The sequence below is a fragment of the Melozone crissalis genome, unplaced genomic scaffold, assembly GCF_028551555.1.
Source record: "Melozone crissalis strain CALT ecotype California unplaced genomic scaffold, PUWL_Pcris_2 ptg000018l_1, whole genome shotgun sequence".
NCBI classification, from domain to species: Eukaryota; Metazoa; Chordata; class Aves; order Passeriformes; family Passerellidae; genus Melozone; species Melozone crissalis.
The window spans coordinates 40,586,986-40,599,432 of NW_026535796.1; the positions used below are offsets into that span (position 1 = coordinate 40,586,986).

The 12,447-nt window shown below is 44.0% G+C and overlaps 1 protein-coding gene across 1 annotated transcript in view; it reads right to left on the bottom strand.

Moving 5' to 3' along the window:
* Positions 1-10,381, bottom strand: part of PPP4R3A (protein phosphatase 4 regulatory subunit 3A) — a 42,382-nt gene extending 32,001 nt beyond the window's left edge. The window contains exons 1-2 of the mRNA XM_054274953.1: positions 9,272-10,381; positions 2,098-2,153 (exon numbers count right to left, since the gene is read on the bottom strand). Of these exons, the coding sequence (XP_054130928.1) occupies positions 2,098-2,153; positions 9,272-9,413 (198 nt within the window). The 5' untranslated portion in view covers positions 9,414-10,381. The remainder of the gene's footprint in view (positions 1-2,097; positions 2,154-9,271) is intronic.
* Between the last annotated feature and the right edge of the window lie 2,066 nt (positions 10,382-12,447).

The window sequence follows — 12,447 nt, forward strand, 5'->3', positions numbered from 1 at the left end:
ATAACACTGCACAGCTACTTTGAAGTTTAAAGCCTTAGATTTCTGGGAGATTTTTCTTGAAATTTTTTATGTGCAACTAACAATTGCAGGCAAGCTCAAAAGCAAGTCTTTTATTTCGGGCTGCAGCTTCACTAGTAGTGAGGTGACCTAAGTGACCTTCTGCAGTCAAAAAGAAATATCTCACTCACTCTTCCATCTCAGCTCCACAAATGGACCTTTGTGTAAGGTGGTTTGAAAGTTCTGCCAGCATAGAGAGTTACCAGTTTTTGAAAAAGGATTTTAAGTACCAAGCTGATTTTCTTGTGGCTTTAATAAGTTTAAGCCATTCAGCGTTCTAGAAGCAGAACTGGAAAAAAAACTATTCTTTCTTCCAGCTGCTAAGCTCCAAGCTTAGCTCATGTGGAATCAGGTTTAAACTCTGAACTTGCCTTCTACTAAGGGAAAGGATAAGTAGGCCTCACATGAAAGCAAACAGGCTACAGAGCAGATTTAATACACCAAGAAACATTTGGTATTTCTAAGGCTCGGAGTGGAGCCCCATACTCAATTTATATTAGAAACTGGTTTGGTTAAACATGAACAATCCATCTGCAAATATAAATCTCTGTCTATGCAGCATGTGAAAGCTTTAAAACCAGCACTTCTCCTTTTCCAGCACAGAGAATGTGCAGTGCTGCTCTAATGGGACAGACTCACGTTAATTATTTTTATTTCTCTAGCCATGTCTTCACAACAACCAGTATGATTTGTGCAGCACTAGATTACCATGTGTGTCAGACACAGAGCAGGAAATGCTGTTCCACTGACTGGCATGTGGAGTGGTTTGCACCAATCTCACAATTTTATGTCTCCTTGAAGCAGGTTTCATGTCTGATGTGGCACAAAGTCTATTGATACAAAACTCACCCCTCAGCTCCTCTAACTGATTTAAGCCAGCAAAGCAAGCTTACACCAGATAATCACTTTATGCCATAGAGCTGTGAAATATTCAGTGTCACTTCAGGAGTTTTAAAACTCAAGTTTATCATAGAACCATGACCTCAAGCTAGTCAGGATTACAGCTAAAACTTAGTCTGCTCAGCATTTTCATTGGTCTTGTCCTTACATCCTGGAACTGACCCTCCAGACCCACACTGCCCTTATCAGTTGCTCAGTATCAGCTGCTCATACGGTGCACTACGAATATATCAAGAGACAGATACAGGTTAAATTTTTCAAGGAAGGGTATTTTTTGCCCATACTGGTTCTCCCCATTCAGTTCAAAATACAATTCTACAAACAGCTGCAGTGACACAACTACTGGGACTGCCTGTGAACAAAACAGCAGCATGTCCATGCCTGTGAAAAACTATTAAAGGTGAAAGACTGAAGGGTGTTTTAATACATTAACTGTACCTGACAAGACTTTAACAAGTCTGAGCTGACCAAACAGGCAACAAAATACAACCTAGTTCAGCATTTTAAACCTGTAAAGGCAATTCCCAGCATCCATGAAACAAGCACAGCAAATAAAGTACAAAGCCTACACAGTTCACTTCTCATCCATCTCAGGAGCATTCTTTAGGGGCTCACAATGTATGGTTTAAATAACTGAAGCAATGTGCAAACTAAAGGTGAGAAGCTGCTTTCATGAACACACAATGCTTTGGAGCAGTAGTAACCCATACCCACCTTCTAAGTAAAAGACAAACAAAAGGTTAACATGTAAATAGCTTTAAAGCCTTCTAGTCTTTCCCTGAATAAAAATACATTTAAAGTTAAAGCATCTGAAATATAAAGAAGAAAAAAGCAAGATGATACTAAGTTTCAGAAACTATAATCCTCAGGAACCTCAGCTACTTTGTGATTTTCCCAACTATGCTTTGACTGTCTCTCCCAAAGCAATTTATCTGTATAACTGCACCAAAAATGCAGAGAAATAACACATGATCATGTAATGCACAAAAATGGTGCAGACTACTTTGCCTATTTCTGGCACAAGAACATAAAATATAATTTGCACTAGAGGTAAAAAAAATTTAATATATTGCTACACTGTTGGCTGTATACTGTTAAAGACCCTGCCTTTAAACATGAGGAAGAGAAAAGGATGTTTACCTGTTGCTTCTGGTATGCAGTGTTCGGATTAATTTTGGACTCCAAAAGAAGAGAGCCTAGAAAAAAAAAGTTCCACTTATTTATACATGCACTGAAATTTTACCCACCACAAAAACTTTCTGATCTCTCTTTCCTTGAGCAACAATAAATCCCTTAACCCCTAAGAGATACTGTTCACACAGTACAGAATAATGCTCTGAGGATTGAATTTTAAACCTTTCTTATTCTGAGTAACAACTTTTCTACAGAAAATTTCTTAGACATGACAAAGTGTGCAAGCACATTAAAAGCATCACAACTGCATTCCAGAGATTACTTATGGCTGTTTTGTGTGAAAATTCTAATTGTGTGGTATTTGTTCTTAAAGGTTAGGCAAAACACTTATTTTTCTGGGAAGCTTATCTAGAAACTAATATTTAGAGCAGTAACCACTGTGACTGCTAATACCAGAAAACTTCACCCAAACTCACAACAATGGTTTCACAGCAGGTTTTACTGGTGTAAGACACAGAACAGCAATTCCATTCTCAGGTCTGTGTCTTCTTTCCCTTCCTTTTGCACATTAGCATTCTTGTGTCACATTTAAACACTCTGAAGTGTTGATCTATGCAAAAACAATTTTAAAACTGATTTTATTTTTGGACCAATCACTTCCCTCATCCACCTTGCTACTCAGCTGCACTAGTGCCAGTGCATGACTTCAATTCACATATCTGCATAGCTTCACTCAGCTTACATGAAGAAATACTGATAAATTGCCTTGCAATGTCAATCATACAATTAAAATGTAAGGCTGCAAGCACCCCTTTAAAGTGGCATTTCTCCATTTACTTACCTGGTTAAATTTAGGCTTTAAGAAATGTCCAAACTTTGAGAAAAGTGTTAACTTCTCAGTTCCATCACTATAGTTCCAAGGCAAATGCATTACTAAAATATGGGCTGCTCTCCATCTGTTCATTCCCTGGCCTGGACTGACAGCAGGGGCTGCCCTGACCCAGGTGCAGCACCTTGCACCTCCTGAGGGTCACAAGGTCCCACTCCTCGGGCTACTGCAGGTCCATGTGGATGGGATCCTATCCCTTAGGCATGTCAAGCACACCACTGCAGCCTGGTGTCCCTGCAGAAGGGCTGAGGGGGACTCCATCCCTCTGTGTCACACTCACAAACGTGTTCGGCTGGGGGATGTGAGGGAAGAGACTGAAGAGCCACATCACAGAACTTCACTTGCTCTAAGAGTGGGGTAGCATTAAAGCATTATAGAAATATCAGAACATTCTGCTGTCTGATAAGGAAGGATACTACTTGATGAATTTGGAAGCTTTACCAATGATTTTTACATCCCCCAGCTTACTATGTAAGTGGTCATCAGATACAATTATTGTTTTCATATGAATGTACCTGTGGAGGCTGCTTGTTTCCAGTTTCTAAGTCAGTTGTTCTACAAGAGGCAGCCTTCACTAATGAAGTTGGCTTGAGAAGCTCCCACCCTGTCTCAACTGCTCTTGGAGTAAAAGCAACAGACAGTGGGAGCTTACAAACTCTTCACAATTCAACAACAAAACTGAAATAAATACCCCCCAAGGGAAAACAACACACACAGGAAAAACTCTCCTGCCTCAAGCCCAAATATACTATTGAGGGTTTGAGTTTTTCCAGTTTTCTGACACACATCAGCTCTGCTACCAAAGCAGCTTACTTGCTTAAGTGTAAGTACATAACTAAAGAAAAAATATTCACAAACCACAGAACATAGAGAAGGAAAACATCTAAGATGAGGCTTACAGATGAATCCAATAAATTGCTCATACTTTGGCCATAGTCTCAAGCTTTGAATTCAGGGTTTGCCTAAAGAACATCTAAACCCAGCATTTCCTTTTTACAATCATCAGGTACACAGAATAAGTTGTGCTTTCAAAGTCTCAGCTTCTACTACATGAAGACTTAGAATATTATTTGTGCTATTAAACTGGAAGACAAACTTTTAGAAAGTCTTTACTGTTTAGAAATAGTTAATATCAGCAAGTATGAACTAGAATCTTCTAGGAATCAAAAGAAATTGATAATTTCAACATCATATTTTAATGGCTGAACACAGACCTATAGACATGTAAACTCTAACATTAGAAGAATGTCATGTTTGGCAAAATACTATTTAAAAAAATTGAAAACAATTGAATGCAGACACTTCATTTTCTAAGCTAGAAGAGAATGACTTCTTTACTAGACTTATCAAAAAAGAGCACTTCTTCTCTACTAAACATTATGCTTGTAGGAAAGACAAATAAGTTTTTTAAGGATTGAATTGCTTCTCACTACCACATGATTCAACTTATTCCTCACCATTTTGAACAATAACTAGAAAAATATTGATCTGGTGACAGAAACATACTGAAAGTTTATTATGCTCTATAACTAATAACTGTCCTAAATCTCTCCTTCTGGAGAATATGATGCTCCATTTGTGCAATAAGTTCCCCAAAAAGGGTTCAACAAGTCAAAGATCAGTGAATAATCTACTAGTTAGTACCCCTCCTGGTATGAGGCAATGTTAGGTCTTTGTTACTTGCATGTGGAAAGCAGGCAGGAGTAACAGATGTCTGAATTCTTTAGAAAAAGGTTACAGAAATATAACACCACAAATAAACTTCCATTCAAAGACATATTGTCACTTATTTGAGAAGCTTTTGTCATAAGCATTACTTTCTATGTAGGTGGTTTTCCATTTGTACTATCCTAGAAAATGTTACGACTATCCAGTCTAAATACACCAACATAAAAATAAAAATACACCCACAAAATTTCATTTTCATTGACCCAAAGACTCTATTCAAATTTGGTAAGAGCTGAACACTCACCTTAATGCACGCTATGTTTTGAGTAAATGCAGATCTAGGGTTTGTGTTTTTTTAATTACAGCTGTGAATGAATTTATAAAGGTAACTGCAAAATACTGAAGCCAAAAAAAAAAAAAAAATCTGAAACCACCTGTAAAGAAGAAAACGGACTTGCAGAATTGTATTAGCTGGCACTGTAATGCAATTAGGCACAGCTGGGGGTTCTGTCAGTAGAAAACACCATTCTGTGCTGCACAAGGAAAGTTTGTAGAGGGCAAGACTTGCCCAAAAGAGATTATTACATACACACATTCAATACTATTCTCAATTATATTTAGAGACATCAAATATCCCAATTCAACAGTCTCAAACAGAAATTTGCAGCTTTGTTTACAAATACACATATGGAAGGGACCAGTTAATCTGGCACACTGCTGCTCTCCCACCAAACTGTTACATGGAGTCTTCCTCAAAAATAGAACAAAAGGCGCTGCTCACTACCCCTCACCAGCATAAACATGTTTACACTTAAATGAAAGTTTCAAGTCAAGAGCTGCTTCTTGCAAGTTGCACACAGAGGTTTAAGTTCTGCAATCAGTTCTGCTCCAACCCAATCACAGAAATCCTCAGAAACTCAAGAAATAGCCCAAACTGAGGCCCAAGAAAGTGTTCTACAATTCCAAGAGAATATTACTGAGTCCAAGACACTTCTGAAATGCCAAAACCAAATATTAAGGAAAGGGGAGAACTAGGAGAAAAGAAACAGAAAAACCCCCAGTCATCTTCCCCCATGATTTTTTCATTTTGATCTAAGATAAATACTGTGTTGCTTACCTAAAAACAAGCCAATAAAATCAGCCCCTTGAGTTTGCACAAGGTAAAAAACCTGAAGCCAAGTTTTGTCTAAGCCTGCCAGCTGTACAGGTTCACTGAGAGCTGCACTACAGAGGCAGCAAGGAGAGGTGCTTGCCCTGTGGCAGAAGGCATTAACACACCGACTTCAGAAGCAGCAAACTACAAATGATCAGCTCCTAAAAGAGAGCTCACAAATGGCCTGCAATGGAGGGGTTAACTTTCACTTGTCAGAAAGTTTAGACACAGAACCAGTAAGTTTTAATTAAAGTTTAAGCTTTCAAATTAACACAAATTACTTGAACAGAAATGTTCACTTTGGAGGTCACCTCAGTCATCTGGGCTCAGAATGAAAACAAGGTGATCTGAAACCATGCAGTAAACCTCAACAAGTACAAAGACAATTTAAGAATAAGGCAGGCCACAACAGCATAAAATACCGTGTCAGAAATGGGTAAGAAATCAAAGAGTTCTGATTACACACAGACTCACATGGTAGGTGACAATTTGTAAGAAAATATTTCACTCTTGCTCTGCTGCAATTCAAGTAGAATACATTACAACTAGGAATCACACAGAGAAACTTTTCAGGGTTTTAAATAAAAAGTGAATAGCTATTATAGTGTAAAAAAATTACAATTTCATGCTTCAAAGCATAATATACCTGATATGAAAGCAGTTTATGGTATTTCTGTTCTAAAACTGATTATTCCAGATTGTCTGCAATGACTCTTAACAGTTTAGTGCCTGGAAACATCAGACATGCAGCTAGCAACACAACTCACTCATCTACTCTAAATTATTTTCTTTTATGATGGTGTTAAACACCAGCACAAGTTAAAAAACCACTCCTACAGATAAAACCCCCTCTTACTCAGTTCTTATTCCTCCAATTCCAAATGACAGCTTACACTGGATGTGGCATACTGATTGTACTTCCCTTATCTGCACACCCTGACTGTGCAATAAAATCCCAACCACGTGTAAAGCAGCATGCTCCACCAAGTCACAGCTGCAAAACCCAGCCAAAGAAACCACGGTAATTCTGCTGTTGGTCTGGGCACAGCCAAAGCAGCCTTGGACAGGAGTGGGAATTTCCCACACACATCAGGAGCCACTGCTCTATCCCCAGGAGCTCCCCTGCTCAGGAAACCGAGCCTTCCCCTTCAGGCCGATGCCCAGGTTTTCTGTCAGCTTCCTGCAGAAAGGCAGTGAGAACATGGCAGCGCGCACAGGATCAATCTCTGCTCAAAGGCAAGGAAAAGCTGCTTCAGAAATGCAGGAAGGAAGAAGTTTCGTTGTGGAAAGAGGAGGAGCTGACAGAGAAAGACAATGCAAGAATGCAAAGGAAATGTGGAGACAAATGGTGTACAGGGCAGTTCCACTACTCAGTTCACACCACTTGTATGTCTTTGGGAAAAAGTTAAAAATCACAGTCAACTATTTCATTTAGTTAAAAAAGCCTGCAAGGAAACACAAATTGCACAGTATGTAAAACACAGGTATGGCATTACCTTTTTCCAAATCATTTGCTCACATGTAAAAATGACTGTTTGCCTTCAAAATTAGCCCACAAACAACAGACAGTGGGAATAAACAAATATAAATCAAATTTTATGAGGTGTCTACACAAGCAAGTTAGAAAAACTAGCCTATTAATAGAGTGCACATTTACCCAGGACTGATACTACCTACTATATGAAGAATTTTAACTGGGTATTATTCAATACTTTGAAGTAGAAAGTATGCAGCTTGAGAGAGGGCTAAGGTGTATATCCTACCAAATAAACATCTGTGTGTTAGGTGCAATTAGTAAGTCTGAGACAGTCCCTGCTTTGATTGGAGTATCTTAGCTATGCAAGATAAAGCAATGACTTAACTCCAGTTTTTAATACCATTTTGTATCTTCCTTCTTACAGACCTTCATTTATTTACAAGTGAGCTGGCAACAACAATCCAGCTCAGGTTCTGATCAGTCCTATGCACACATATCCCTCTGAAAGTTAATAAATGGATTTTAGTTTGAATGAGCTATTTCTTCACAAGGAGGTTGGGAACTGCAGTTCTTTTGATTTCTTTTTAGAACAGAATTAAAAAAAAAACCAACAGAAAAATCTGAATACATAGGAGACATAACAGTTTACACAGCCATGGACAGTATCTACGACAAAACATCCTGTAAAAATGAGCCAAAAAATTTAGTGATAATTTTTTTAATTCCCTCCTCATGCTGAAATTAAACTAAATCTATTTCCATTTTGAATGTTTTCTCTTGCAATATGAAGGTACTCAAGGTTTAAATGCATCTTCCTCACTGTAAAATAAATAAAAATCAGGTGTCAGTTTAACCTTTCAGAGTATAATCAAAAACTACAAGATCTCTCTGGGGGCACATCAGAAGCTCAATTACCAAAATCCTCCTCAGACGACTGATTCTTCCATATCAGTTTATGATCTTTGCTGTAGGGATTACATATGGTGCAGTTTATCATAACTTTCCCAAAAAGTAAGGATTAATGATTCTCAAGTTGCTTCTCACCCTACTTCCTATGATAAAAAAGCTTAATAAATAAAATTACAAGGTTTGTTGACAGTCAAAAGCTACAACTAGATCTACAAGTCACTAAATACAGTAGCTATACATCTAATGAAGTAGTAAGTCATCCACTGACAGATTTTAAAAGCAGAATGGTACAAGGCCAATACTGTGAAGCACACATTTTAAAATCTCTGATCACAGCAGTCATGAACTCACTTAACCAACAGTCAAGACTAGCCCAAACATGTAGCTACAGGGCTAGATATTACTGCTTAACATATACTACTGACATATACTGCCAGAAACCGTGGAAGAAGTTGATAATCCATCATTTTAAATTTATTTTCAGGGAGACCTAGAACTGCTGAAGGGCTGAGCACTCCCATTCCATTAAAAAAAAAAATAAAAAAGGCATCTCTGAAAATGCTGTTCTGTCCATTGTATTGTCTTTACTACCATAACTGTACTTCGAAAACCGTTGGTAGCTGTTAGAACGTCTTACATAATTCTAAAAGCTACCAAAGAAAAGGGCAGGTGGAAACAGAAGGCTGTTAGCCACCCAACAATCTCCTAAAAACAAATACTGAAAACCAACACCTAAGTTTGGAACAACTTTCATGAGGGGACCGCTTCCAGAAAGATCCAGCGATCAGTTCTGAAACCAGACCAGTAGATATCCAAACCCACGCAAGATCTCCAACGAGCCTCGAACGCATTTTGCGAGCAACACTGTGTACTCAGTAAGTGCCTACTATGCTCGCACTTGAAGGCAACCTTCTGTTTCTTTCACTTGGCCTAGCACGAATGAACCCTGGTTAGTGCCCACTCGCTTTCAGGAATACCATTTGAATTATGCAGCAAAACATTAACGCAACAGACACAAAGCAACACCCAGTTCCTTTTCTGGGTAGGACGAGGAAAGCCCGTGCCTTCAGCCGTGCACACTTACCATCACTCTCTGCCCTGACTAGCAGGGACATGCCCTTGAGCCTCTCCACGTAGCAAGAGGACACATGCCCCGTGCCTCGATCATCCCACTGGCGGTCCTCATTCAGCGTGTAAACCTTCACCCTCCGCCGGGTGTCCGTCATCCTGCCGCCTGCCGCAGCGCAGCCACCCCTCGGGCCGGCAATCGCTGCAGGAGCACCAGGCTGCTCGGGGGCCAGGCCCCCCTCGGCGGAGGGCAGCGGGAGAGAGGGCAGCAGCCCCACACGGGCACGCCAAGCAAGCTCTTCTCACTCGTCTTCAGTGCCCCAACGGGATCCTCATAATCGAGGGTAACAGGATCGGGGAAGAGGGAGAAACAAGAAGATGTGAAAAGGGGAGCTGCTCCTTCAGGTACAGTCAGACGCTGCACAAAAGACGAGTAAGCCTAGGCAGGGAGAGCCGCAGACAGGAGAGAGGCTCTTTGCAGGGCGAAGGGCAGGCGGGAGAGGCGGTGAAGAAGGGATCCCGGAGGAGAAGGGGATCCACGGTAGTGGAAGCGGCGGCGGACTGCAGCCGGCCCAGCGTGACAGGAGCAAGCGTTCCTGGAAGCCGGAGCCCTGCCGAGGAAAACAGGGGGGAAGCTGGTGAGGCCGGAGGGAATCAGAGGAAGGGAGGCAGGCGGGAGAGGGGCCGCTCGCCCCGGCCCGTAGCCCGGCTCTATTGTGCGGCAGCTGCCCAGGCCCGAAGCCCCTCGCTCGCCGTCCGTCAGCGCGGGGCTCAAGGAGCCGCCCTCCTTCCCGCCCGGGCTGCCTGCGGCCTGCGGACACCGCCCGTCCAGCCACAGGGCGAACGGCCAGGCGAGCTCAGCGCCCCGTCTTCCCCATGGGCTCCGGTCGCAGGCGGCGGCTTCACTCCCAGCCTGACTCCGCCGCCATGTTCTTCTTCCTCCTCCTCCTCCTCCTCCTCCTGCCGGTGCTGCGGCGGCTCAGTCCCGACCCCCCAGCGCGCCTTGCGACGTGGCTACGCTTCCAGGCGTTCGGCGACCCGGCCGGCAGAGAAACGCTGTGCCCTGCGGAGGGAGGGGGCGATCGGCAGCGGCTGGTGCGGCCCGGCTCCCTCCGGCCCCGGCTCCGCCTCAGTCACTGCGCGGCCGCCATCTTGGTTTCACCTCTCACTGGAGGCGCGGGGTCTCCCAGCCAGCGGCAGCACGGGCCGCCCGCCGGCATTTAAAGGGCCAGCGGCCCGCGCGCGGAATGCGCGTGCGGCCGGGGCCGCGTCGTTACCGCGGGCCGGGCCGGGGCAGGCGGACCCCGGCTTTGAGGTTTTCTTGTCGTTTTTTTTTTTTTTCTTCCCTCCTCACCTTGCCGAGTGATCCCAGAGTTAAACAGCTTTTGGTTGAATTGGATCTCTGCAGTCATAGATGGGATCAAAGAATTCTAATATCAGAAGCTGTCGAGGCTCTGCTTCTGCTGCTGCTGCCAGTATCTAAGCATGTGTCTGACAGATTTCCCTAAAATATGGGAAAGCACTGGGGCGTTTGGGACCCCAGCAGCACCACTGCAGAAGAGTGTCCATTTCACAGTACAGTCTAGATAACAGTGTACATGGGAGCTCACTGCAATAGGTACTCTGTTATTTTATGCTTTTGAACAAGTCCTGATACTCGTTTATCGCAGTGAGTTGTACTGAGGGTGGTTTGAGGCAGCAGCTTTCACCAGGATTAATCAGTATCACAAGGAAGCCTCTAGTCAAGCCCTGTTTTCCTTTGTCCATCTCCTATTTTGTTTGCCCTGTGGATAGCCAGTGGTTGCAGGATTGATACACAGCCTCCTGAATGAGCTCCCAGGGCCAGAGCAGCAGCTGACAGAGCTCAAGAGGTGTTTGGACAATGCCCTCAGAGACACGCTGTGACTTCTGGGGAGTCCTGTGCAGGGCCAGGAGTTGGATTCCATGACCCTGAGGGTCTCTTCCAAATCAGAATATTCTTTGATTCCTGATGTGCCCAGACAAAGCCATTTGGCCTTTGCTCTGATGCCCAAGGGCCTTTGGTAGTGTTGTTTGGGTTCCTATGCCATAGCTGAAGGCATGTTGTGCTTGTTGTTCTCAGCACGGTGTTCTTGGCTAAAGCAGGGACAGGTTTGAAGAGATTCAGATGTCGGGGGCTGTGGACTGTGGGCCTGGCTGAAGGGGAGCCACCACACAGCACTGCACACAAAGGGGCTCCGTGCCTTCCCTTGGCGGTCGGGGCAGCTCTCAGGGGGCCGTTCTGGGCAGCTCCCGAGGGGCCGTTCTGGGCAGCTCCCGAGGGGCCGTTCCCGGACAGCTCCCGAGGGGCTGTTCCCGGACAGCTCCCGAGGGGCCGTTGTGGGCAGCTCTCAGGGGGCCGTTCTGGGCAGCTCCCGAGGGGCCGTTCTGGGCAGCTCTCGAGGGCCCTTTGTGGGCAGCTCCCGAGGGGCCGTTCTGGGCAGCTCCCGAGGGGCCGTTCTGGGCAGCTCTTGAGGGGCTGTTCCCGGGCAGCTCCCGAGGGGCCGTTGTGGGCAGCTCTCAGGGGGCCGTTCTGGGCAGCTCCCGAGGGGCCGTTCTGGGCAGCTCTCGAGGGGCCGTTCTGGGCAGCTCCCGAGGGGCCGTTCTGGGCAGCTCTCGAGGGGCCGTTCTGGGCAGCTCCCGAGGGGCTGTTCCCGGGCAGCTCCCGAGGGGCTGTTCCCGGGCAGCTCCCGAGGGGCCGCTCCCGGGCAGCTCTCAGGGGGTCGTTCTGGGCAGCTCCCGAGGGGCCGTTCCCGGGCAGGTGCTCTTGCCAAAATTTCCCTCAGGCCAGCCTGGAGATGGATTTTTGTGACTTCAGAAGAGATTGATGTCACTTAGAGAAAACTCTGTAGAACTGTTATATTCATGTACCATTTACAAATTGTACCCTCTTGTGGCCATCAGATTAAGTAGAGGCCACACTGCTCACTGCAGTTTTTAATTATTTTTTTAAATTAGATTTAAAAAACTTAAAAACTTAATCAGATTTCAGTTTGCATAGTTTGCTTTATGAAAATTTTGGGCTCAGCTTCTTTTAATGGGCCTTGTGTTATTTTGATACCAGTCTGAACAATGCTCAGTCCAACAATAGTGCCTACTTGTCAGGTTTTAACCCAATTTTCATTATGTTTGGCAAGAGGGTTTTATTTTTTCAAACATTTCTACCCCAGTCAT